General features: G+C 41.8%; 1 protein-coding gene across 1 annotated transcript in view; it reads right to left on the reverse strand.

The window, feature by feature from the left end:
- Nucleotides 1-291: 291 nt before the first annotated feature.
- Nucleotides 292-26,255, reverse strand: part of Frzb (frizzled related protein) — a 32,684-nt gene continuing 6,720 nt past the window's right edge. The window contains exons 2-6 of the mRNA XM_032903562.1: nt 24,501-24,548; nt 11,381-11,446; nt 6,353-6,557; nt 5,906-5,969; nt 292-1,787 (exon numbers count right to left, since the gene is read on the reverse strand). Of these exons, the coding sequence (XP_032759453.1) occupies nt 1,677-1,787; nt 5,906-5,969; nt 6,353-6,557; nt 11,381-11,446; nt 24,501-24,548 (494 nt within the window). The 3' untranslated portion in view covers nt 292-1,676. The remainder of the gene's footprint in view (nt 1,788-5,905; nt 5,970-6,352; nt 6,558-11,380; nt 11,447-24,500; nt 24,549-26,255) is intronic.

Below are 26,255 nucleotides of genomic sequence, written 5' to 3' on the forward strand. Positions count from 1 at the left end.
GGAAAAGACACCCCTGTCCCAGCACCAGAGAACACAGTACAAGGTACCTGAAAGCAACCACAGCAGATCCAAGCCTGTGCTGTCCTCCTACAGGCAAACATGGGAGTCTGGTTCTAAGGTTGGGGGAAAATATTGGTGTTTAGGGCTCACTGGAAAGCGAGGATGGTTTTTTGCTTCTAAAAGAAAAGAATTTAGATGAGGTATTAATTACCAACACTGGAAAGGTCTGCTCAGGAATGAATTTCATCCTTGTCTGGTTGTTCGTACAGAAGGACACACAGCATCGTTTGTTTCATACATGCTTTATTTTCAGCACGCCGTACCTTAGGAATTTGGATCCACTACTACCACATGCGTAAGCTACGAGGAATGAGACTTTTAGGTGATTGGCACATGCTCTAAAGATCCCCACTGCAGGAAGGAAGAAAGGGCACCATGAGTACCCCATGGGCCGTCGGGGGTTTCACTGCAGCTTGAGTAAGAAAAACATTTTTGTTGTTGTTGTCTCTCCCGACAACCATAATTCTTTTTATTAGACATTTTGACGGAGCATTAAACAGCACAAATTCAATTCATAAGGTCTAGGCCATGAGCCTAGTCTACTCATCTAGTTCGACTTGGATGTGCGATGGCTTAAACCACCCACCCCCAAAAATACAGACAGACACACCAAAAACCAAAATCACAAGCCCAAAGCAAAAAGAAGAATAAAAAAGAAAACAAACGTGCACATTTCACTGTCCTGTAAGCTATAGTCTTTTATAGAGTTGCATATCTCTTTAAAATAACACCCTGGTGCACACATGCATACTTCAATGCTTTCTTTTCCTGGTCCATACAGCGAGCCAAATTTATTTCTGAATGGAGGTGGGGCGTCCAACAATGAGCTTTATTTAGAAGGAAGCAGAACTACAGTGATAACAACAGAAGTCTAGCTATAAGCTTTTCCCTAATGTCCGTTAATACATTTATGAACAAATCAAAAGACTTTGCCAGAAGAGCACTGTTGTCAGCGGCTCAAGGGCTACTGACTCCAGTGTGCCCCTTAACCAGGCAAAATATTCTTTTCTTGGCTCCTAACACTATTTATTTTGCTGCCTGCCAATCTTGAAAATAATTCATGCTGTGTGGCATTTCCTCATAAATGCTTCCCGGTGTTGCCCCGCTCCGCTTGTGCAGTGTCTGATTTCAAACTGCCAGTCTACCTTTATAAACATTTAGAACTTTCACAGCATGAGGGAAATGCCCAAAGGCATACAAACACAAGGCTTCAAGGACAGCCGCAGAGTCTGCTTTACAGCCATATCTAGTTCTTGAGATATTACCAGAATTCTCTCTTTACATCAAATACTGCATCTCAATCGGGGTACAGAACACCAAATTAAAACCCGGGACGCCAGGACAGAGACCTTAGCATCAACATATTTAATTTATTATTCTGGTTGCAAAAGAACAGTTCCCACATGGTTGGTGAAACAGGATATAGAACATATAGAAGAATCTAACTCCAGGCTATTAAGAAGCAGGAGAAAAGGAACCGGAAGTAACATCAGTTGGCACGCGGTGTCTGTGGTAAACTGGAGGTCGCGAGTGCAACCGTGCGGTGTTCCTTTGCTAGTCCAGCAGCGCCAGTCTTAGGAGGGAGTCCGTAGGTGTGGCCTTTTACATTTCAGGATTCAGCTGCGCGCTGGCCGGGGATTAGCGTTCCTGCCAGACTTCTGATTCTGAGTGGAATCGCTAGCATCAGTTTTACCCAGTCCAAGATGACGGAGTTTCATATCCCAGCGCTGCGAAATGTAAAAGAGAGAACAGTCACATGGACACAGCATTTGGGGCTTAATTTCTATGATGCTATCAACGGAGGGAGAGTCCAGAGTCAGACCTCTAAAGTGTTTGGCTACTTTTCCAAAAGTACAAAACCTCTATCCAAGGATAACAGCGATGCTGCGTAAACACAACGCTCTGATTTCAAAAACCACAAAGGAGACCGTCTCATCTATAAGATATTCAAGGATGCCATCGTACCGAAATGTAGAACTAAAATTCCATGTCTGTAAATGATACAAAAGTCAACAGGATCTGTACTTTCTGAATGTATATTCAAGTGGAAGATTTATGTTGACAGTTTGAGAGAAGGGCTATTTCTCATCATTTTCTTAAGACTAAAGCAACATGACCTTTTAAAAACTAGTTGAGTGGTCCGGGAGTTGGTACATGTGTTTGGTACCCAGCATCTGGGTAAAAGCCGAGTGGAGTGGTATCCATCTATAGAGTCAGTGCCGAGGGGACAGCAAGCCAGGGTGCAAAAACAGGCTGGTCCCTGGAGTTCCGTAGTCAGAGAGTCTAGCTATCAGTGAGCATCTGTTTGAGGGAAAGACCTTGTCTCCAAAAGTGAGGTAGAGAGCAATTGAGCAAGACCCTTCACAGTGACTTCCATATGCACATCCACCAACATGCACAAGTGCATGTGTGTGAACACATATACACACATGGACACAACACCTACCAGTGACTTCCAGCCACCACGTTCACATCCGCCAGTATGCAAAGCGCATATGTGAACATGTACACACACACACACACACACACACACACACACACACACACACACACACAAAGTTAGCTGTTTTAAATGGTGGAAACAGAAAGGAAAAATGGTGTCTCTAAAATATTTTCCTAGTATTTGCCAATTACACCAAAACTATAAGATACTGCCCAGCCACGGGTTTTTGTTTGTTTGTTTGTTTTGTTTTGTTTTGTTTTCGGAGCTGAGGACCGAACCCAGGGCCTTGTGCTTGCTAGGCAAGTGCTCTACCACTGAGCTAAATCCCCAACCCCAGCCACGGGTTTTATAATGCATGCAATTGTGGGTTTTTGATTGTTGTTGTTGCATGCATTTAAAAAAAGTAAGAAAAGTCGAATTTAACTTGTATTTCAAATGCATGTCAATACTTGTATACAATTGAATGGAGGTTACACGGTGAAAGTGTACGGAGTGATAAGTGCATCTGTACTCAACAAACTTCAGTGAACATAGAAATCATCGGAGGCCCATGCTGAGAACAGCTTCCTGTTAATCAGCTCTGAACGGGGTCCATGATTTCCACAGCTCAGGAGCTCTCAGATGACCCAGGGGCTGCTGAGTCAATGACCTCACTTTAAGTAGCAAGAAGCTAATGCCAGGTGGCCCACGTTCTGATTCTATCCCCCAACTTAACCATACAAAGGTTGTGAACGTAATCAGTGTTTTTATTGTTTCTGTATTGAGATTAATAACTGATCATGGGATTATTCTGAGATGGAAGGATTACCAAGTGTGCAGCACGTTTGTGGTTATTAGTAGCTTTTCTATTAAAGTATATCGTCATATTAATCATCGTATTAGCTGACTTCATTGCACAATAATATTGCTTTTATATTTTAAAAAATCTGATTCTTAACTCTCTCCAATGTAATTCGAATACCTTGCACAATGGGCTGACGTGAAACATAGACAATCAATCAATGGTTAGAAGGTTGTTTATTCAGAGAAAGAGCAGCTATAAAGAGCAACTTTGATTGAACTTAAAAACTAACGTCCTCCTTAAGACTCTTTCAAACATTCCTGAGTTAACTGAAAAGCTATAGTAAGTATGCTAATGATTTTCTTCTTAAACTTCTGTCTCAGAGCATAAACATGAACTAACAATTGGCCCAATGGGCCTGGAGAGACAGCTTAGCGGTCAAGGACCCTCGCTGGAGCCAGGTGGTAGTGGTGGCAGTGGCTGAGCACCTTTAGTCCCAGAACTTGGAGGCAGAAGCAGGCACAGCTCTGAGTCTGAGGACAGCGTGGTCTACAGAGCAAGTTCTAGGAGCTACACGGAACTGTCTAAACCCAACAAACAAAACAAAGGAACACTTGCCAATCTTGCAGAGACCCAGAGGCTCCCAGCACCCAAATGACAGCTCACAAATATTTATAACTCCAGTTCCTAGGGATCCCACACCCTCTTCTGGGCTTCTTGGGCACGAGCACTTACACACAGACATACAAACAGACAACACTCATACATAGGAAATAAAAATCTAAGAATCTTTTTAAAAAGAGACACCTCAGAAGAGAACTGGGAGCAGTGATATATTACTGTAATAAGAACACCAGTACAGGAGGACCACAGAGAGTTTGAGGCCAGCCTATGCTACATCATAGGTACCAGTCCAGCCTGTGCTAAATTGAAAAATTATCAGTCCAGCCAGAGCTACATAGCAAGACAGTGTCTCAAAACAACAGAGACAATTATTCAAGTCATTGGTTTATTGTTTTCCATTAGTGAGTTTAAATTCAATCTGAGAACACCAGTGATCTCATAAAAACTATGACTTCCCTGAAGGAAGTAAATTCACCACGCTACAAAACAGGACAAGCCGTGCAGCCCAGGGAAACATAACCAGGGAGGCTTGCTATGCACAGCAGCAGAGGTGCTGAAACTCTTCCAGTGACTGGTACAGGACTTTAGGACAAATCCCTGTTCTGCACTCAGAAGCGGAAAACAGACTTGAAAGTCTGGAAAGACGTCCCAGTTATTATTATTATTCTGAAGAAGATCCACTCCCCCACTAATAATTAAACACCAGGTTAACTGGCGAGAGATGTGAACAAAAAACACTCACAGTCAGCATTTGAACTGCACCTCACTCCCGACTAAAAACCCTGGAGACAAAGGAAGTCAGTAGTGATCGGTTTTTTTATCTATGAAGTCATGCCCTCCACATTTCTGTGGGTCACTTCGACTCACATGTGTCTGCTACGCTGAGTACCAGACGTAACAAGATCAACTGCCTAAGGGTGTTTAATTTACCCTGGAAATGCTGCCTGAGCCCTCAGCTCTCAGAAGAGGATGTATTATGTTTGGTACAGTTCTCCCTCCCAACCCCATCCCCAGTCCACACCCTTGGATATTTTTCTGCCTCCTTTGTATTTCCCCAGGCATTCTTCTCTTTGAGGAAGATGTGCTAGTGTAATAATAAGAAATGCAAAACCTTTTCTACTGAGTAATGTACTACATCAAATACATACATACATACATACATACATACATACATACATACATACATATGGTCTAGGATCATAATATAAAATATTAAACCCACATCACTGTTTTAAGCACCCAGTTTGGTGAGATCTCTTCTGCACTTATGACTGTGGCAGCATCTCATTCATAAAAGTCCGTGTCTGCACACTGGACACCGAGGTATTTTTCTATTCAGCACTAGTTTTTTTTTTTCTCCTTCTCAGAGAAGAGCAATTTGTTTAGAAGCAGTAAAAACCCCTATTTCCTGCTTTCCCAAGTGGAGATAGAACTGCCCCTGTTCTGATCAAGAGTTCCATGATAAAGTTTCCTCACAGAGTTCTTGAAAACCTATGTTGACCTCCTCGCTTCTTTCTGCCTGGAATGGCCTATGATGTTGGTGACAGAACAGCCCTGGGTGACTTCTACTGAACAAGAAGATGGAAACGATAGCCTCCATGGCAGAGCAATAAGCTGTCAGAGGCTGGCGCCCGAACGCTTGCATGAAGCCAGCCTGTCATGGTTGGCCAGCTACACGAGGTTTCCCAAGAAGTTAAGGCAACCATAGTTAGAGCTCTGATACACGTAGAGGAAATTCATTCCATAAGTGAATAGACAATAAAGATAATCTCAGTTCTCAGAATATTCATGTACGTGTATATGTGTGTGTTTATGTATATATATGTATATATATGCATATCAGGTCTTGATATTCTCATGTAGTTGAGGGCAACTAATTTGTGTAAGAGAAGATTTTCTATGGTTTATATGGCCAGACAGAATTTTTCTTCAGAACATACAGCACGGTTGCTCAGTCCCAGCCCCAGTTCTACTTTGAACATAAAATCCAAGCTTACCTTGACTTTCTTACCAAGCCGATCCTTCCACTTCTCAGCGATAGAGCCTTCTACCAAGAGTAACCTGCATTTTAAAAATCAAATGACAGCTTTTGAAAAACCAGAGTATATAATTGAAAAAAATTCGAAGAATTGGTGGCAAGAGAAACTAAATATGTTTATTGTAGGAAAGCCAGAGAGTTGAGAACAGTCTTAACCATTTAGGAATCATGAACCCCTTTAGAAATAAATAGATCTATGATCCTTCTTTCTAGAAAAATCTATACCCATAAGTCTATGAGCATTCATATCCTTTTTCTATCCAATGTATAAAAGTAAAATATATAATGATAGTTCCCAAGAAAGTAGAAAGAGCCTAAGACAAGAAAAGCCCAGCAAGATGTGTAAAAAGAAATGTACTGGCTAGGAAGGAAAACAAATTCCCGGGTTCCTTCAGGGGAAAGTTACCTGGAGCGTTCTTCATCTTCGTACCCCATGATGACATACTCCTCATTAACATTGAGGGGAGGGCAGAGGCAGCCAGAGGTGGTGTACAGGTTGACCGTATCCCTTGGAATGTTTACCAGTGATGCCTTTAGGATTTCCTTCACCTCCACAACGGCGGTCACGTCATGACATTTCATCTTTACCTCTTTAACTTTAGCCCGGATGACTGGATAAAAGAAAGTAAATTTGGTTTATACGATGACACACAGTAGGCACACCATTCAAAACAGAACAAAACAAAAAGCCAGTAGGCTTTTTTCCTAGCCAGTTCCTCTCAATTTTATGCTCAATGGTTAGAAAGGGAATGCCAGGTAGACATTTTCTTTTAGAGAAACTAAACACTATACTGGCCTTCGTGCTCAGCCCTGATTCCCTGCTAATTTGTGTATGTATCTGTGTATGCATACATTAGTGATGATACACACACGTGTGTATACACGTTTGATTTCCATGAATCCATTTAGGTAATCAGAGTTGATTGGGTAATCTGTTATAATTCCCCTACAAGGCTTCACTTTGGATGTGCGGCTATGCATGTGCACCGATTGCTGCCAGTAGGTGTTAGCTCAAACCAATCTTCCCCATGGAAAGGCCTAGACTCACCTTGATGCTTTGTTTTTTGATTATTCAACTGATCAGTTTTCTCAAGGCGGGCTCTCTTCCCTGCTACGGCTCAGTCTTGTTCCCAAACCACCTACTCCATCATTCACCTCCCTCTCCTCATCTCACCATCGACATTGGCACTTTCCCTCCTTCACACCAATGTTACAGTTCGTATCTCCTTTCGTATACTGAGCTTTTTTCTTGAACAAAAGCTGTCCATTAGACCGTGTCTCCTCCATCTGCCTTACGCTCAGCTACTCTGCTAGCCCGTGCCCCTGCTGTGTCATGGACAATGTTCTAGCATGCCAACTGCATCAATCGCCCTCTCCCACTCCCAATGCAAGTAGTGACCCCAGCTCTCCCTACAGGCATCAGCTTCACTTTTCAACACAAAGGCAAATTGCCCTCTGTTGCAAAGTCAAACAAACGCACTCAGAACCTAGAAGGTGCATTTCTTCTGTTCTCCTGCGCCTCTTTTTGAAGAGTCACGTTGTGTGGGTATCTACTTCTGTTAAGTAAACATTTTTACAGGAAATTTTTACTTTTTAAAGAAAGAAAGATAAGAACAAGTTATTTAATAAAAAGCCAACAATTGCTCAGGAAGCTCTGTCACATGAATTCAATGTCCACAGAGGAAACACAACATATCTGAGAGAGTCCACTTTGGGAAAGCTCTGAAGACAGGATTGGACAAACTCCCACTTGCAGATGCCCCCCAGGTATTTTAGGTGTTCAGGATTATACGGGATTATAAAATCCCTCCACCAAAACGTAAAACCAGCTGGAAATCCATTCTCCACCATCGTCCTAACTTTATCGTCATAACCTAATGGCCTACGGGCACAGCAATCTACAGGACAGAAATTCAGTTACCAAAATTGGTAAACTTTAGGATAAAGCCTTATTTTTATTCAGGAGTTTTTCAGTCTTCAGAGAACTTGTTGCAACACAAGTGTGAGAGTTTATTTCAGGCAAAGTCTAACTGCCCAGGTGGCCCTGCCTGGCGTGACTAGCCAGTGGCGTCCCTGTGCTTCCCTGTTCCCACGGCCCTGTATTTTGACAAGAGATAACATTTTCCTCCAGACTGGCCAGTTCCGAAGGCCAGTCTGCAGACATATTTATGTGAGTCCTGGCTTAAATGAATGTGCTTCCCAGTATCCATCAGCCATTAGCGATTAGGGAGCTGTGCAAATGTTCTCAGCGAGTGATTTATTTACCCGGTGCATCCACTATTTTCATTAGGAATTTTTAGCACATGTACCTCCTCCAAAAAAAATACCTCTCCACAACACCTACTTTATTATTCAAGTAATTTTGCTAAAACTCACATTTTTTTACTGAATTGGTCAAGAATGAGGCAGAGGTTTCATATGAATTAGCAGTTGTTCCTGCCTGTACCTCGTTTTCTCATAGATACATGCAAATACATACAGTAAAAATCAATTTATTTTGAAACAAAAATATTTTCCTTTCTTTAGTTTGCCTTCTAGTTAAGCATTGGAGGGTCTATTTTCTCCTAAAAATCTGTAAGTCCCAACCAAAAACCAGTCTTTAAATCATGGGTAGCCGTAGTGTCTGGCTGACAAAGAGAATATTTTGTCCCCACCTCCTTTTTTTACTCTTTCTTTTCTTTTTTTTTCCAATAGTGATTAGGGAAATCTAGGCGGACCTTGAACTTGCAATGCAGTCTTAGCTGGCCTTGAACTCTTGATCCTCTCGGCCTTATTCCCAAGTGCTGGGAGGGACTACAGATGGAGTGCTAGACAAAGCTCCTCCTTTCTGTCAAGTGTAATGCTCACTCAGCTACCTTCTCTAAAGATTCTTCCTAATGTTGTGATGATTACTAGTTCAACCTTTAATGGTAAGAGTACCGCCAGCTACTTTGTTAACAAGGAAGCTAGGCGAAGTTAAAAGTACTAAGTAAAGAGAAATAAAGACAACTCTATCTCTTTGAAATAATTTTTTATTGCTAGTATTTTTAGTGTGTGTGCACCAGTGCATGCATGTGTGCGTGTGTGTGTGTGTGTGTGTGTGTGTGTGTGTGTGTGTGTGTGTGTGGGTGTGGGTGGGTGTGGTGGTTGCTGCTGTTTGTTTGAAGACAGGCTGTCATGTATCCTAGGCTGGCCTCCAACTTGTTGTATAGCAAGGGATAACATTGAACTACAAAAACGATTTTTCATGATGTGGATGATCTGACCCAGAGTTCCGTGAATGCTGGGCAAGTCCTCCACCAACACTGCCAAGCCCCGGTATGAAATTATGTTTTTACCTTTTATCATAGCTATATTTAAAAGTTCCCACAGCCTTTATAAATCTTAAAAGGCTAGCCTACTGAAACCGAAGAGCTCCTTCCCCCTGCAGTCGTGGCAGTTTGCAAAAGGAAGTAGATAAGTAGCTAGGCATTTGATTCTTAGATAAACTAAACTTTTCAGCTGGGGGACATTTGTCCCTCCCTGAGATGTCTGTCTGTCCCTCACTAGCCAAGAGTGATCCTGCTTAAGATAGGCAGTCAGGTGATCTGGTAAGCTCATGCCCACAACTCTCTAGTGCTGGAGAGGCTGAGGTTACAAGTTCAGAGACAACAGAGCTACAGAGCCCATGCTAGGCTAGCCTTTCAAGTGCAGAGTCCCTGTCTAAAAACAAATAAATTATAAGCAAAACATAAAAATGTATTCCACTGAAGAAAAATTTGGAAAAGAAATTGCATTCAGACTCGCCTACTCTTCTTTTATGCTCTCTAATAAGTTGCATTTGCAAGCATTACTGTCATGGTTACTTCTCTCCTTCTAAGACCCCAAATTCTAGAACAGTAGTTCTTAACCTTCTTAATGTTGGGATCCTTGAATACAGCTCTTCATGTTGTGATGACCTCTGTAATATAAATTATCTTCATTGCTCCTTAATAACTAATTTTGCTACTGTTATGAATTGTAATGTAAATATCTGTGTTTTTCTGTGGTCTTAAGCAACCCCTGTGAAAGCATCATTTGACCCCCAGGGGATGGTGACCCACAGGCTGAGAACCACTGCTCTAGAAGTTGAGTTAAATCGTTACACACCCTCCGTCTTCTAAAAATAAGGCACATAAAAACAAAATTCTCATTTTCACAGCATAGTTAACTTTAGAAGTCTCTAATCCATATTTAGTCATTAACTCGGGATCAGAGTATGGCATGACCTTGTCGGTCTCACTCACAGGCTGAATGTTCCTACTACCAAACCCAACACAGTGCTACAAATGGAAAATTCCACCCTGACTCCATGTGACAGGTCACAGTTCAACTAGAGATGTCCCAGTAATTACCTTCAGGAACTGTCAGTGATACACAAATTTCGTGCTTGAACTTGAGTCCCATTCCCAAGAATATTTCCAAGAATATTCCTATGCATCCACAAATATTCCAAAACACAAAATGGTAGTCTACTAATCCTAAATACTTCTGGTCCCTGGCATTTTGGATAAGGACTATTCAGCCGCTACTTGAAAAACAATTATATTTAAAAAAAAAAAATCTGTGGAAAACAGAAGCACTGAGCAGACCTATCTTACCAGCAGAGGAACACCAGTGACTGCTTCTCATGTGCCTAACAATGATTGACATTCACTGAAGTATAAAAATACCCAAGAGTACATTATACATAATGAAAGAAGGGGCAGCTTTGTTCAATAATCATCACTCATAAAGCCTGGGTGAGAAGAGTGGTCGTGAGCAGTTGAAAAAAACGAAATGAGACACTACGTGGAAAGTTTCTGAAATGGTCCCTGGGAGAGACAGCGCCCTCCCATTAAATCAGTCAGCTCTATTTGTAGAGGAGGCTCTTCAGTTAGCAGTTAGCTTGTTAAAATGTTACATTGGATCCCGTTAAAGAGCAAAGTATTCCCTTAGATGAACATCAACAACTATTAAGTACTTTTTCTCAGTGTCCTTTGGGTCATTCTTGTGGAGCACAGCTGGAATCCAGGTACCAAGACAGAGACAAGAACTTCTACCTTGAAACTGATCTCTGGGTGCTCAATGCTATGGTTTAAACAAACAAATAAACAAGCAAACAAACTGATGCTCTCACAATCATACATTTGAGAAGAACTTTGCCACCATGATGCATTTTAATTAGCTGAAACTGGAAACAACACTTGCAAGTGTCCTTTGTTTTTTGTTTTTTGTTTTTTGTTTTTTTTGGTTTTTTTTTTTTTCTTTCTTTTTTTTCGGAGCTGGGGACCGAACCCAGGGCCTTGCGGTTGCTAGGCAAGCTCTCTACCACTGAGCCAAATCCCCAACCCCGTGTCCTTTGTTTTTAAGCCTCACTTTTAAATTACCCATTTATGCGCATGCAAGGGTGTGCGTGTTATATACACCTATGAATGGACGGTAACAGTATCCTTACCATAGTTGTAATTGTTCCGGAAATAGGTCTTCTGTGTAGCTCTGACAGGCTTACATTTGCAACGTTCTGAAAGAGATGAAATGGTAAATGCTATATTAGCAGTCTCTCGTTCACCTATGTGCTTTAAGGAAGACTCCATATGAACTTGGTGGTGAGAGGGGTCTCTGTGTCTGATCTTTTCCTCCTGGAACTATCTTGCTGTTCCTTCTATCTACACAGCCTGTTCCTCCACATCAGTAGGCTCTGAGGAGAGTCCCCAGTCTCTCCCATCCAAATCCTGAGGGAACACTACTTGTTCATCATCCTGCTTGAGCTAACCAGGACCCCAGACTTCTGAACGAGATGTACTTAGTGCTTTCAGAAGTAAAATGTTGGCTCACTGCAAGACAACTCGGTAGCTAGTGTGGCCCTGTGGAGGACCACTTGCTGTATGTCCACTTTTTATAAATTCCTTGGCATTTCTTCACACATTAGTTCCTGGATCAGAAAGCTACTCAAGGAGATAAACTGGAAGTGCCATAAGCCAGTGAGCCTCTTCCACTGGTAAAACATCTGCCATCGCATGAAATGGTGCTTCTGTGCTTGTTGGAGAAAAACTACATCTTTTGTAAATGTAAATCCCATATATTAAAAATATCTACAATAGTCATAAGCACTGAAATAATTTGCGTATAAGAAATATTACACAGACTGAGCAGGTTGTAGTTCTATATCTAGGAATGCATGCATGTGTGTGTGATGACATATATATATATACATATATATGTATATATATCAACAATTAAAGAAAAAGAGGTCATGAATTTGAGAAATAAGGGGATTATACAAGTATATGAGAAGGATTAGAGGGAGAAGAGGGAAGGGGCGAAGCGATGTAATTATATGATAATTTAAAAATATAAATATTAATAGTAAAACTATATTGTAAAAGATATTTGTGAGTGGTGACCTGAACACATTTTTACCTAGTAGAGATGAATGTCATAGAATCTCTGACTATCTCAAAATCTTTCATTTGTAGATAAGTTCACATCTTCAAGAGTGTATTTTTAAGCCTTCTATGGAAATGACATTCTTCCAAAATTACTTAGTTGAGAAGCTGGAGTTGGGGATGTACCTCAGTTATAATTTATAGGCTTATCTCGTAGTTTGAATAGGAATGGCCGCCAAAGACTCATGTTCTTGAATGCTTAGCCATAGGGAGTAACACCATTAGTAAGTGTGACCATATTGGAGTAGGTGTGGCCTTGCTGGAGGAGCACGTCACTGTGGAGGAGAAGTTTGAGATCTTGTATGCTCAAGCTATGCCCAGAGTGGCTCACAGTTTCCTCTTGGCTGCCTTCAGATCGAGATGTAGAACTCTCAATTCTTTCTCCAGCACCATGCCTCCCTGTATGCTGCCATGCTTCCTGGATGACAATAATGAACCAAACTTCTGAAAATAAGACACACACACACACACACACACACACACACACACACACACACACACACATGCACTCACATATTGTAAGCATACGAATTGTCAGCAAAGTCTATATAAAAAGAAATAACACAATTTTCTTAAAAGACATCTGATTAGTAAAGGTTTCTTCAAGTTAATACCCCTGAGAAAGCTCCCCTGAATTAAATAATAAGGGTTTCCCACACGGCGACACAGAGCACATGAATTGGAGAAAGCAAGCTAATGTCTTGTCGTTCTGTTTAAAAACTGTGTTATGTTAGTTTGGGGACCAGTAAAGAGCAGACTTCTGTGCTGGCCATTTGCCATCATATTTATTATTTTGTAAGCATGGGTATTTTGCCTGCATGTCTGCTTTTGGAGGCACTGGATCCTCTGGAGCTGAAATTAATGGTTGTGAGCTGCCGTGGAGATGCAGGCGATCAAACCTGGGACCTCTGGAGAAACAGCCAGCGCTCTTAGTGTGGAGCCGCCATCTCTCCAGTTCCATTTTTAAAATTTTTAATTATAATTTTTTTGTTCTGTGTGCATGTATGTGTATCTATGTGTACTGTGGGAGTGCACACACACCACAGCTTGTGAGTGTAGGTCAAAGGAAAACTTGCAGAAGTCTCTTTCTACCAGGTAGGGTCTGGGATCACACTCAAGGCAAAAGGCCGGGCAGCTGGAGCCTTTGCCTGATAAGTCATCTTGCCTGCCTCTTGTATTTTCTAATCAAAATTAATTTTACGTCAATTAAACCTATGCAGGAGCACCAGCAGTCCAAAGGCTAGATGTACCCTGCCTGCCAGATTTCACAGAGGTAAGTGTTTCTCCTGGCACCATCACAGTAGTGATTGTCGTGGTGGTCATGGCAATGTCTCAACACTGCACGTGGCTTTGTCCTTCCTTTGTTCTGCAAGTGATTTTCAGCAGATTTCTGTAGGAGCTCAGTCCAGTAAACAATGGCTAGTACCAGGGTCCGTGGACACTTTGAAGAGGACCACTCCATGGTACACAAGATGACTCGGCAAGTAAAGGGGCTGAGTTCAATGCCCGGAACCCTCACTCACACACATCACACACACACACACACACGCACACACACACACACACACACACACAGAGAGAGAGAGAGAGAGACAGAGAGACAGAGAGACAGAGAGACAGACAGACAGAGACAGACAGGACAGAGAGAAAGAGACAGAAATACACAAACACACAGAAACACACACAGAGAGAGGGAGAGATTGGGGGAGGAAGGGAGTGAGGGAAGGAGAGAGAGAGAGAAAGAGAGAGAGAGAGAGAGAGAGAACAATCGGATTTTATAAAGACAACTACTTCAAAAATAAAGCTCCTATTACTAAAATGTTTGTGTTCTCTTTTAAAGAAAAGGAAATATAACCTAGGACTTCTTGCCTTGTTAGCTTGTTGATTTTTTTTCTGATATGTTGCAATCTTAAATATTTTATAAAGGTTTCCTAAACATTAGAATATTTCTGAAGAAAAAATGCTACAGCTTGAATTTACAAATTATCACCATAAAGATATACATTTGTTGTTTCTCTACTTAGAAGCACACATGTGTCACCATAGTGCCTGCAGGGACTAAGATTGTAGCTGAGTACTAGAATGCTTAACAAGCTATCGACGCTCTTGGATTTGGTCCCAGGCATTAAAAAAAAAAGTAAAAATAATAATATGTTCATAAATTAGCTATACATCTCTAATCTTTGGAAATTGTTTGTGTTTTAATTTTTAAAAGTTTAGTCAAAAACTATATAGCTAGTGTCACTGAATTGACGCTAATGTGATATTGCTCTCCATGTAACTTTGTCTGAAGCATAAACAAAAGCATTACATCACACTTACGAGGTAGAGATACTTTTTCATTGCATTGTGAAATGATTTAGGAATATTTCATGAGGACATTTACATAGCGATGTGTACAACCACCTCTATGTAGATTATTCCCTAAAATCTAATGAGCTGGGCCTCATCATCCTTGGGGCCAGAAGTTTCTCCTCTTCAGCACACTCATTACTCTTACGGGTCCGTCACCAGGGGAATTTGTCACACCACATAAAAATATGGACCTTTCTGCCCCAATTCTTAGCTAGCTTTCGCTATAAGTAAATTCCTATATATAATTTGATTATCTAATAGTTCAATATTGTATAAGTTGAATTTTACATCCACCAAGCACAAATGTATAATTTCCTTTCACTTACATGTGATCATTTAATCCAAACATATTTATACCTTACATTAATAAACTCAAGGTATTATCTCTCTTCTAGGTCACACACATACACACACACATACACACACACACACACACACACACACACGCATACAGGTGCACACATGTGTGCAAATTCACCCTTATGTCCACGAAGCCTAAGAACTAGGAAAAAAAACAAAAACCCAAAGAAAGAGAACCTGCATGCACCATCCATTGCTACTTTTGGTGTCCACCACCATAAATAAAGCTGTGACCATTTGTTTTTGGTTTTTTCTATCAACAGTTTGATTTCTTTATACTTGGACTTTTTACCGAGCCCATAGGATTACCACTGCTAGTGCAACTGTTAGTGTTCCTCCCCTCCCAGCTTCCTGGTGAGACAAGAACGCAAAGTCTTGGGTTCTAAGTTGACCAACTAATATAGTGATAGCAAGATGAAATATAATCCTGGACTTTGCATCAAGACATTATATATCGAGGATAAAATCTTATAAAAGAATTATAGGCTGCCTTGGCGGTTTAGTTTAAGGAACGTTTTCATTAAAGGAGCTGATTTTTATTTTTAAAACTGAAGTGAAGAGAAAGTCTTTGTGCACTTTGAATTGGTTTTGCCCCCTTAGACTCTGTGTTTCATTGCTTGGTCATAGGAAGTGGCACTGTCAGAAGGTGTGGCCTTACTGGGATAGGTGTGACCTTGTAGGAGGAAGTGTGTCGGTGTAGAGGCAGAGCTTTGAGGTCTCCCACGCTCAAACTCAGCGAAATGTGGAATCAGAATCTCCTGGCTCCTCCAGCACCACCTCTGCCTGCAGGCTGCCATGCTTCCCGCCGTGATGATAAAGGACTAAACCTCTGAGACTGTAGGCCAGCCCCAATTGAATGTTTGCTTTTGTAAGAGTTGCCTTGGCCATGGTGTCTCTCCACAGCCATAAAACCCAAATTAAGACAGTCTTCAAATGTGGACAGTTTCGATGTTAGAAGTTTGTTCCCTTCACAGTGTAGAATTAAACACAATACCCCAGAGTGTGAGATGGGGAGCAGCACTCATTCATGAGTGGCCATGACGAGGGCTCTGCCAAGGCCACTCTTCCTGTTCTCTCAGTTGTTCATTCATCTCTTCCAGCTGAGCTGCGAGAAATATTGATTATGCTAGTGTGAACACGAGTGTGTCACCCTTATACAAACGAGAAAACCAAACGTGCCCAACACTCTTCAGAAACAGACCTAGATAAACCAACTCAGAGGCAGAGCTAGCATAGGTAAGGCCCTGAATTCCATCCCCAGCACAGAGATACCTCAAGTTACTAGGCAGTATCTGAGCTACTGCACTGCCTGCTGTCTCTACAGTGAGGCTCTGGTAAGCATAAGCCACTTTGATCACGACAGTAGCCACACTTATTGGAAACACGCAGAATGTTATTTTTATAAGGGTTAAAGAGCTCTAAACAATTCCAAAGAACTGAGACAATTATAAAATTTGTCACTGACTGGGTTTTTGCTGTTTAATACAACCTTGTCTGAGACCAAGCTTAAGTGTGATACAACTTTCTAATGCGTCCTGACCTTTGTTTGAACTCATTTTGATCTCACACACAGCTGCAAGACTATAATTAACTTCACTGGATGTCAACAGCCCATAAACCAATTATGACTTTGGAAGACTCTATCTTCGAGTAGATATTTATCTGATCTTACTCAGAAAGTCTCTCCAGTCTATACTTTGGACTTATGACCAAAGGATATGGGAAAAGGGAGGAAATATGATTCTGTGTGTTACATTGCTATTGCCCTCTCATAACTGACCACTTTGATGAGATCAGGGTGTGTTTCAGTTTGTGCCAGAAGTGCATATCCTTGCATCTGACCTAAAACACACGTGTCCCCTCCCTTATACTCTAAGACACTTAGAAGGCCACAGCAAACTTTTAAAGATTCACAAAATAAATTCATACAATCTGAAGATCTACACCCTCAGTTCAGGCCTTCATATACTTCCGACTGCCTCGAAGTAGGGTTCGTGGCCCTGTCTTACATAGTTCTAGACATCTGGAAATATCTACCACTCCATGCCTGTGTCTTCCTGCTGTAGAAAAGACAGTGTCCTTTACTTCATATCCCTGTGACAGCCATGCCTCCCTAGATATGAAGTGGAAAAAAGAAACGAAACACCTATGGAAGCCTTTCAGCCAATGATGTGTTCATTAATTTGCGGTGCTAATATTTACTTGGCACGCCACATTCTAGGCTCTGTCCCGGGACTATAGGACACCTGATGGGCAACATGGCCAGGGAGGAAGGTACAAAATAACAACACATAAGACAATCTGCAACTCTGTGCACGTGTCATGAAAAAGAATCGCATCACGTGTATTCGATGCATAACCCAGCGGCCTAAACGGCTTTGGCTCTTACAGTCCTCTGCGGAAGTGGCCTTCAAATATGAATCTAGAAAGGTGAGTTACGGTCAGCCAGTCACGAAATACTTCTTGCTAATTTGGAGGGAGGGAGGGAAGAAAGAAAAAAAGAACGAAGGGGAAGGAAAGGAAAAGACAAAGACAGAGAGAAAGAGGGAGAAAAGAGAGAAAGAAATAGGAGACAGAGGAGAAGCATCATTAAGAGATGTGGGAGGAAACACAGCAGGCGATGGAGTCACAAAAGCAGAAAAACAGGAAATCCTAAGGGGGAAGAGGGCGATCTTTATGGCAAATGACCCTCAAAGCTGAAGTGAGTTAAGAAATAAAAAGGTCCATTGAATTTAATTGGCAAGGAGATGACAGGGTTCTGGGAAAAAAGATGGAGAACAGGGCTTTGAAAGCCAGACACTCGTCCACCACACAAGAGGTAAGGACAGAAGGTATTGACAGTCGCTGGATGATGGATGTGTGGGGGTGGAGTGGGGGGGGAGAGAGCCATCCGTTCAACAGCTTTTACTCCCTCCTTGAAGGATGGAATGATGTCAGCTGTGGGGCATGAGGAGAGGGACACAGCTGTGGGGTACGAGGAAAAGGCACGGAACTGATGTTTTAAATGACGGACAGTCTGTGTAGAGGATAAAACGGGCTCACAAATCGCTTCTTCAATAAAGTTTCTTTCCTGAAGTGGGTCACAAATTTGAGTGAGTCATTCCATCAAAGAATCGTGTTAAGAATTTGCCACCAAAGAGAGAGAGAGAGAGAGAGAGAGAGAGAGAGAGAGAGAGAGAGAAAGAATTGAAGATATTTTCAAGAAAACCATGTATTCTCATAAACAGTAAACTCTCACTTAAATAAAGAAGTCAGAGGCTGGACAGATAAAACATGCAATTGATGGGCAGCCAGTAACAAAGGATTAAGAAAAACCAACAGCTACAGTTTCAGAACAAATCATCTAGAAGGAAGAGCGGAAGTTGCTAAAGAGTGGAACACTTGAAATTAAGTTTACAAAGTCAGAACCATGGCTACGTGGCAGAATCTAGCCTGCCTGTGAGAGAGAATGGTGGCAGTGGGACAGATCCCTAAGGACGTGGGTAGAAGTTAAGATGTTGGCTCTTCAGCTCAGTCACAAACCATCCAAACAGAACACAACGACGGGGCAGATGTCAGATTTGTTTGGGCAGCTTTCCGAAAGAGAATGGCCTAGAAATAATTTGCACTTCAGAAGGTTCATCCCACTACCCTTCTAGAAACAAGGAGACAGGAAGACATCCAGAGAGCCTACCCTCTCAGGCAACCATACTCCCTCACGCTGACATCACAAGGATGCTTGATGGAAAAAAAAAAAATCTCTGGAGTCTTATTGCTCCTAGGACATTAAAAGCAGCCATCAGAATCCTAGTTGTCTGGTCTCAGTAATAAAACAGGAAGTGAGGGGAGGGAGTGTGAGGAGGTATTGTAATAACAGTTCCTGAAGAATCAGAAACCGGTAAGTCCATTAAGCTGGGCACAATAGCTGAATGGCTAGAAGCTTCTAATTTTGCTGGTGTCATACCGTTTGAAGGTGCACTGTACATGGAAAGCAATGAAACTGAGTTGACAAATGTCACAAACACTATAGTAAGCAAATGTCACAAACACTACAGTAAGCAAAGCTGCCAAGGGCATCCGACACGGCTGCACTGTTGATCGTGTGCAGGGAGCCAAAGATGTAATGGCTCTAACCATGTAATGAAACTTAGAACCCTACTAGTCTAGAATGGGAAGTCTCTAAAGACAACAATAATGCTCTTTGTCCCGGCCTCAGTGAGGACTGCATGGGTGTAGACATTGTCAAAACTCAAGGCAGCACACACTAGACACCGGTTCATTTTACTGTAAGTAAACTAAACCTTTGAAAATACCATTAACCTAAAATTCAAAGGCAACCCTTTCATTTTTCCGCAAAATAAAGTACTTTAGCTACAATTCATTGGACACTGGATATTTAAAATAATATGAATTTCCTAAATATATGCATCAGTCAAATGAATATATATATATATATATATGAAGTCAACGTCATACACACACACACTCACACACACACACACACACACACACTCACACATACTCACACATACTCACACACACACATATAAAGTTTTATTTTGACTCAGGGAAAACATGACGAAGTTGACTGCTGAACTTAGGTAACAAAAAAGTTTGGAAAAACAAAAGTAGCACGGGGTCAAACTCAGCTATAAAAACAAACCTGGAATTTTGTAATAAAGGACTCAGTTCATAATGATTTGTGCTCTTAAAAGGAAATTGCTTAAGACTGCAAGGACTAACATTGCGTCACTAGTAAGAGGAAATTCCATTTATTTCTTCAAGACTAGAGTTTCGGCAATATTTAAATAAATGGCTCTTCACAAGGCTTTTTTTGGCTCTAAGAATCATTCAGATTCTCTAAAACATGAGCCGATGCAACTGTTTTATAATGTCCTTAAAGTTAAAGAGCGAAAAGGCACAATGGGCCCCACTGCTGTGACAAGGTCATGTCTGCTCAGTGACAAGTCCAGACTCGAGGGAGAAGAGCAGGGAAATGGCCATCCGCTGGCCACTTTATCTCACGCCCCTGATATGCAGTGGGTCTGGGAGAAACGAGTTTCCATTACATTTTTGAAGAGTGGGAGGATGGATAGACTAAACCAACACTGACACTCTCCTGCAGGGAGCCTAGGAAGGAGATGAAGCCACATCCTTCAAGGTGGTAGTTTTTTATTAAAAGGTCGTTGTTGTCGAATCAACTATGTTTGAAACACAAATATGATGGGTGGAAACGGAAATATGCCGTTCTTCCTGGGAGAGTGAACAGAACCACAGTCAGAGATGGGACTAAGAACCTCTGTAGACAGATGAGTTCCACCAGGAAGAAACCCTCATGAAGAGAGAGAGAGAGAGAAGAGGGCCCAAGCATGAGATCCTTCAGAAGTGCCTGTGCCTGGGGGCCAGAATCACTAAGACAGTTTTGCTAACAGTTCAAGGAAGAGAATGTGAAAGAAAGAGTTGGTTCCAAGTGACAGCTCCCATGTGTGACAGGTAGGTTGGGGAAAGGCCTGAGATTATAAACTACGGTACAGCCACAAAAAGTACTATTTAGCCTTGCTAATTTCCCCTAGTTGTGACTGGTTAGTTCAGCCTCTGAAGCCAGCAAGTGTTTGTAGAAAGGAGAGCAGAGGCCAGTGCAAGCTGATATTCATATTGGGGAAAAAAAGACCAGTGAAGTTTGGTCGTGTCCACACAGTACATCAGAATTTGTCAGCTATTGCCTCCCTGGGGGTAGGGGAGAATGTGTGTTTTTTTAGTGTAAATGTTCATAAATTGGTTGTCATCATACATGGAAAAAGAGGATTATTTTTGGTTTATTTCCAAAGACCAACACACTGGCCTGGAACTGTAGCGTAGTTGTTAAAGTGCTTGTGAGCACACACAGAGCCCTGGCTTCCTCTCCAGCAATGCTTAAACCCAAGTGTGGTGGCGCCAGCTGCCATCCCAGAGCTCGGGAGGTGAAGGCAGCAGGATCAGAAGCTCATGCTCATCTTCGGAAGCATAGGGAGTTCGAGGCCAGCCTGGGTCACACAGACCCTACCTCAAAAAACAAAATTAAACTAAAAAAAACCAAATGAACAAAAGCCATGCCCTTTCCTTGAAGGAATTAAACATCCCTCTTAATTTTCTATCCTGATGGATGGGACTCACATCCCATGCTGTGAAATACAGAACATGTCTTTCTTTTATGATAGCGGATTTACCACAGTAAAATACACTCAAAATTGGAAACTGTTCAGAGTCATTATCTCCGAAACAGAAGAGGGGGAAAAAAGTTAAGTGTTACGGCAACAAATAAACTAATTGGAGGGAAAGAATGTCTTCCCCAAATTCCAGACAGAAACAGCTTGACATTTTGGAAGGGGGTCAGGATGGCGGTTCTAATGGTTTTGGGCCTTCCTCATTTCCTGCTTTATTGTGAGCCTTTTCAGCTGCGACCTTTCTCCAAAGGATAAAATTCTGAGTGTGAGCAAACTGCATCTACTTTTGAAACATGTGACTGTGTCAATGTGCGCCCCCCCCCCCATCAGCATGAACTCTCTTATTTTCTTATTTTCCTTGTCCCCATTATACCAGCCAACAGGAAAACATTTTTGGGAAAAGGAACAGAAAACTCTGATTCCAAGAACACTCCACTTGTTCTGAGGTTTCAAAAGTGGAGCTAGTTTTGTGTTGCTGCTGCTGCTGCTGCTGTTGTTGTTGTTGTTGTTGTTGTTGTTGTTGTTGTTGTTGTTCGGGAGTGTTTGTATGTTTGGGTTTTTGTTTTCGTTTTTGAGACAGGGTTTCTCTGTGTAGTCCTGACTCTCCTAGAACCCACTCTGCAGACCAGGCTGGCCTGGAACTCAGAGATTTCATTTGGCTCTGCCTCGAGAGCACTGTTTCTGCCTCAGGACAGCTGAAATTAAAGGTGTGCATCACCATACCCTGCTCCAAATGGACCCATCTTTGTATATTGTTTGTGTTATTGAGGTCTTTGTTCATTGACACACTGAAACTCTAACCATAACTTTCAGACACACACACACACACACACACACACACACACACACACACACACCCTTGACAAGAAATTCTGACTGACCAATTGCATTACTCAACAAGTGGGCTTTTTAGTTTGTTTCCCACAAATACAACAGAATGAGTGGTTCTCAGAGTAGCACAGACACCAAGAATGTCTGGCTACTTTTGTGTGACAGAACATGTTCCTCACTGTATCCCCAGAACTCAAGATCTTCTAAATAAGCATGGGGATGAGCACCCTCTGGAAAGCAAGATGTGGGTGGCCACGGGTCCTTCTGGGGCCTCAGCAACCCAGCTGCTTTAGCAAGATGAGAACCAGCTTTGTCATGGAGTCCGGTGTGGGTTTGGGTGGGCGACTCTTCAGTACGTTTTCCCGTCTTGGGATCAGGGTGAAGGGTTGTGAGATGATATGAGACATTGGGAAATCATGATGTGGTGGTGGTGGCACCTTTGTGTCAGCCATGGCCACTGAAATGAGCATACAATGCTAATCCGAGCAATGGCTGGGGCTCCACCTACCCTCTCCCACCCTGCACTCTGCGTTATATATAATTTGCATTTAGATACTAAATAAAGCTTTAATCCTCAAAAATTCTAAACAATTTAAAATCAGTTACTTTTACATAAGGTAAATGGGCTACTTTTGATGGACAGCATCTAAGGTCAGACACTTTCCAACTTAATTATAATACTCAATGGATGTGGTCAGTTCAGTAAAAATCTTTATTCCTAACTTAGTCATGCATTGATAAATATGTTTCCCTTTCTCTTATGAGTACCTGGCAGGCACAGTGACCAAAATCAGTGAAAATTACCAGAAAAAAACCAACTATGTAGAAACTGGGCAGCATTTAGACACAGTAGCTGGAATAGGAAGCAATCCTAATATCCAGTGAGAGCGGGAAGAATTGCACAGTGATGGACAGCGTTATCAATGAGAACTAAAGCTGTCACGTGTGTCAAGAAGTGTGAAGAAAGCCACCATGCACAGGGGGTGGGGAGAGGGAAGGGGAGGATTCATCCATGCAAACTTCAAGACCAGGCCAAACTAATCTGTGATTGGCAGAGCCCTGCCTAGAAGCTATGTGGTGAAGAAATGTAAAAGTGGCAGTGATGCAGAGGCTTCTAGAACTCTCTAACATCAAAAATCCTGCTGTGTGGTCTTTATGAGGCAATGCTAAAAAAACAAATGCACCCGCTTATGGGTTTTGTTCTTTTTTGCACTTTATTAAAAGGTTTACTGTGTGGTAGATGGGATAATTAGGCCCGTTCTTTCTCTCTCACTGAACAAAGCCTGAGCAGAAGGCGTGAAGCAGTTACTCAGGAATGCTCAAACATAAACAACAGCAGGACTAGGAAAGGAGACCTTGTCTCAGGGCAAAACAAAACCACATATGTGACTTTTCAGTTTTGTACTACCAACACACAACTGTAGGCTTTTCTGTACTCTCAACAGTGTTTAGATCCAATCCAGGCATGCAAGGTGACGTATAACCCATAGTTAATTCTTCAGTCTGTGGAACACTATTTAATCAAATTAACACATAGCCAGGGGTGAGTCTGGCATTTTGCAATCATGCAAGGTCATTTCCCAAGCTTCTCTCTCTCTCGCTCTCTCCCTCTCTCGCTCTCACTCTCGCTCTCTCTTTCCAATATCACCAGTACTATTCAGTTCCTTGGAGCACCCCACTTTGATCCTTGCTAGAAATCTAGGACATTATTTCTCCCTCTCTGCAGTTCATTTCTGGAGATGACGACTTCATCTGGTGCCAAGAAGAAGGTGGTTATGAACCAAACAACAGGATCTGCCTGTCTCTTAGCACCACTGGGTCCCTAATCAGAGAGGAGAGGTCTCCTTCATCAGAGTTTTAGGCTCACTTGACATAGCCATTCCTATTAGCATTGCTTTAGGATGACTTAAGGTTTGGGTTGCAAGAAACAGGAGTAGTTGGAAACCCCAGGTTGCAGGTTGTATGGAAACAGATTGGCAGATCAAAAGATTATATACCTTACCACTGAGGCTAACTCCCTGGATTCTATCTAGGTGACAATCCCCAAAGGACATGATAGTGCCAGAGAATGGCTAGTGCTTAAAAGCAGGCGAAACTTGTAATTGTGAAAGATTATACATGAAGGAGTATGGGAAGAGACAACAGAATTATTCTGTATCCTGAAAAACCATGTTTACATCAATCTATATATTCATCAGCATTTTTGTAAACCAAACTATAAACCAAGAGGTCGACTTTAATATGCTAACACAAAAAATTAAGTCAGCATAGATACTGAATTCATTTTCATGTTTATTTTTAAAGCGGGACACAAGTATCTGCAAATAAAACTTGAGTATTAAGACCGTATCAAAAATTGACTGCACCACAAATGAAAGCCAGGAACAGACAATGTACTCACCACTGCTTGTCCCTCTGCAGTGTCCAGTGCTCGAATCCATAGGAAAATCTGGAAAGCGGCAGAAAAAAGAAAGAATGAGAACAGTGATCACTTCAGGATGTCAACTATAAGGTGTAATTCTGTACAGCCTGACTTGGGCAAGAATCCGCTGTCTCCAGGAAATGGTCGCTTATTAGGGCTGTGAGGCAGCCCCTCTATTGGGGGTTGAATAAGGAGGAGGTCCTTTCTCAGCCGTGATTGACAGCTACTGGTCATGAGTCGTCCTCACCCGTGAGCAAACCTTTAGCACTTAATAATGTGTTCTTGAATTTCATAAATGCTGCAAATGAATGTTGTAACCCACATAAACATTAGGCGCTGACCCAATGTGTGTGACTTTGTGACAGGTAGAACCAAGCATACCTTTTCAATGGATGGCTTGTGTCATACTCTCCTGACACAGTGTCTATGGGAAATCCAGAAAGAACTCCAGGCCCTTTGTTAAATGAGGACTAAATACTTCAGCACAAAGGAAGCCTAGCGCCTGTAGATCTCTCAAGCCAGTACAATTAATAGATGTGGCAATAATTGGGATTCACCCTTGGTTCCTCTCACGATGCTGTAACCTCAGAAAGTGGTAATGATAATGGCCTTCTGTGTTCTAATTAGGAGAGCAGCCTCTGATGAATTGCACTGCGTACCCCTGCTGAGAGACACAGTTACTAACCACGGATTCTCGCTGGTACTCAACTCACACTTTCATATAAGGGTCTTATATGAAAGTATTAACCCTTAATGCTAAGTGAGCCCAATGCCTCTACTTAACCTAACAAAATCAGCATTCTTTCTCTGTCCTCATCCTTCCAATAAAACATAAATGAGGAAGGGTTTGCGGTGTCCTGGATTGAACCCAGGGATTCCTACATGCTAAACAGGGCTCTACCTGTGAGCTACATATGTGGCTGTCAGCTAACATGCAAAAAAGCAGTATAAAAAAAAAATCGAGGTCTCCAGATAGATGAAAGACAACAAATACTAGTTTACCAGCCCTTGACTCAACCAAAACATGAACCATTAACTTGATGACGTTTATCTTATTCAATCTTATTCATGATAAATGTGTCCAAGTTTTAAAGCAAAATGCAATGTTTCCATTCATGAAGAATGATGAGAAAAAAATGCACACGGTTTGTATTAAATAATCTCCCTCAAGACTAATAAATTGTATTAGTCCACATTTAAAACATCAGGCATTTAAGGTTTATATGAAATAAAAAAAATAAAGCTTCTTGGGGGAAACAAGAACTCATTTGAAACAGGGTAGCCAAGGAGAAGATTTTCCTTATTTTAACCTCTTATCGCCACGCATGTTTCTATACCTTTTTTAACACTAAGGATTCAATTGTTAAAATTGTATGAGAGAAATGCAAATGTTTCCAATCATTTTTTTTTTTACATAGTCAAAATCTGAAATTCTGCCATCAAACCTGTCCTGGATCCAAATGGTAGGCACTGTGTGATTGCTAGATTCCATATCTCGAGAGTTTGTAGCGACAGAGCAGACTTCAGGGAGAGCCTGTGTGAGAACATCGCTGCAAAGGGGCCCGCACGTCCCCCAACATGGCTGGAATTGAGATGGGACAAGCAAAGAGTGAGTCTACAGAGAGAGGGAGAGGAGACTGGGTCGGAAGTTGGCAATAGATACACTGTTCCTAAACAACCGTGGGGCCAGAAGAGGAAAGAGGAATACTGCAGGCAAGGAGCCGGCCATGGCTG

The sequence above is a fragment of the Rattus rattus genome, chromosome 5 (genome assembly GCF_011064425.1).
Source record: "Rattus rattus isolate New Zealand chromosome 5, Rrattus_CSIRO_v1, whole genome shotgun sequence".
Lineage (NCBI taxonomy): Eukaryota > Metazoa > Chordata > Mammalia > Rodentia > Muridae > Rattus > Rattus rattus.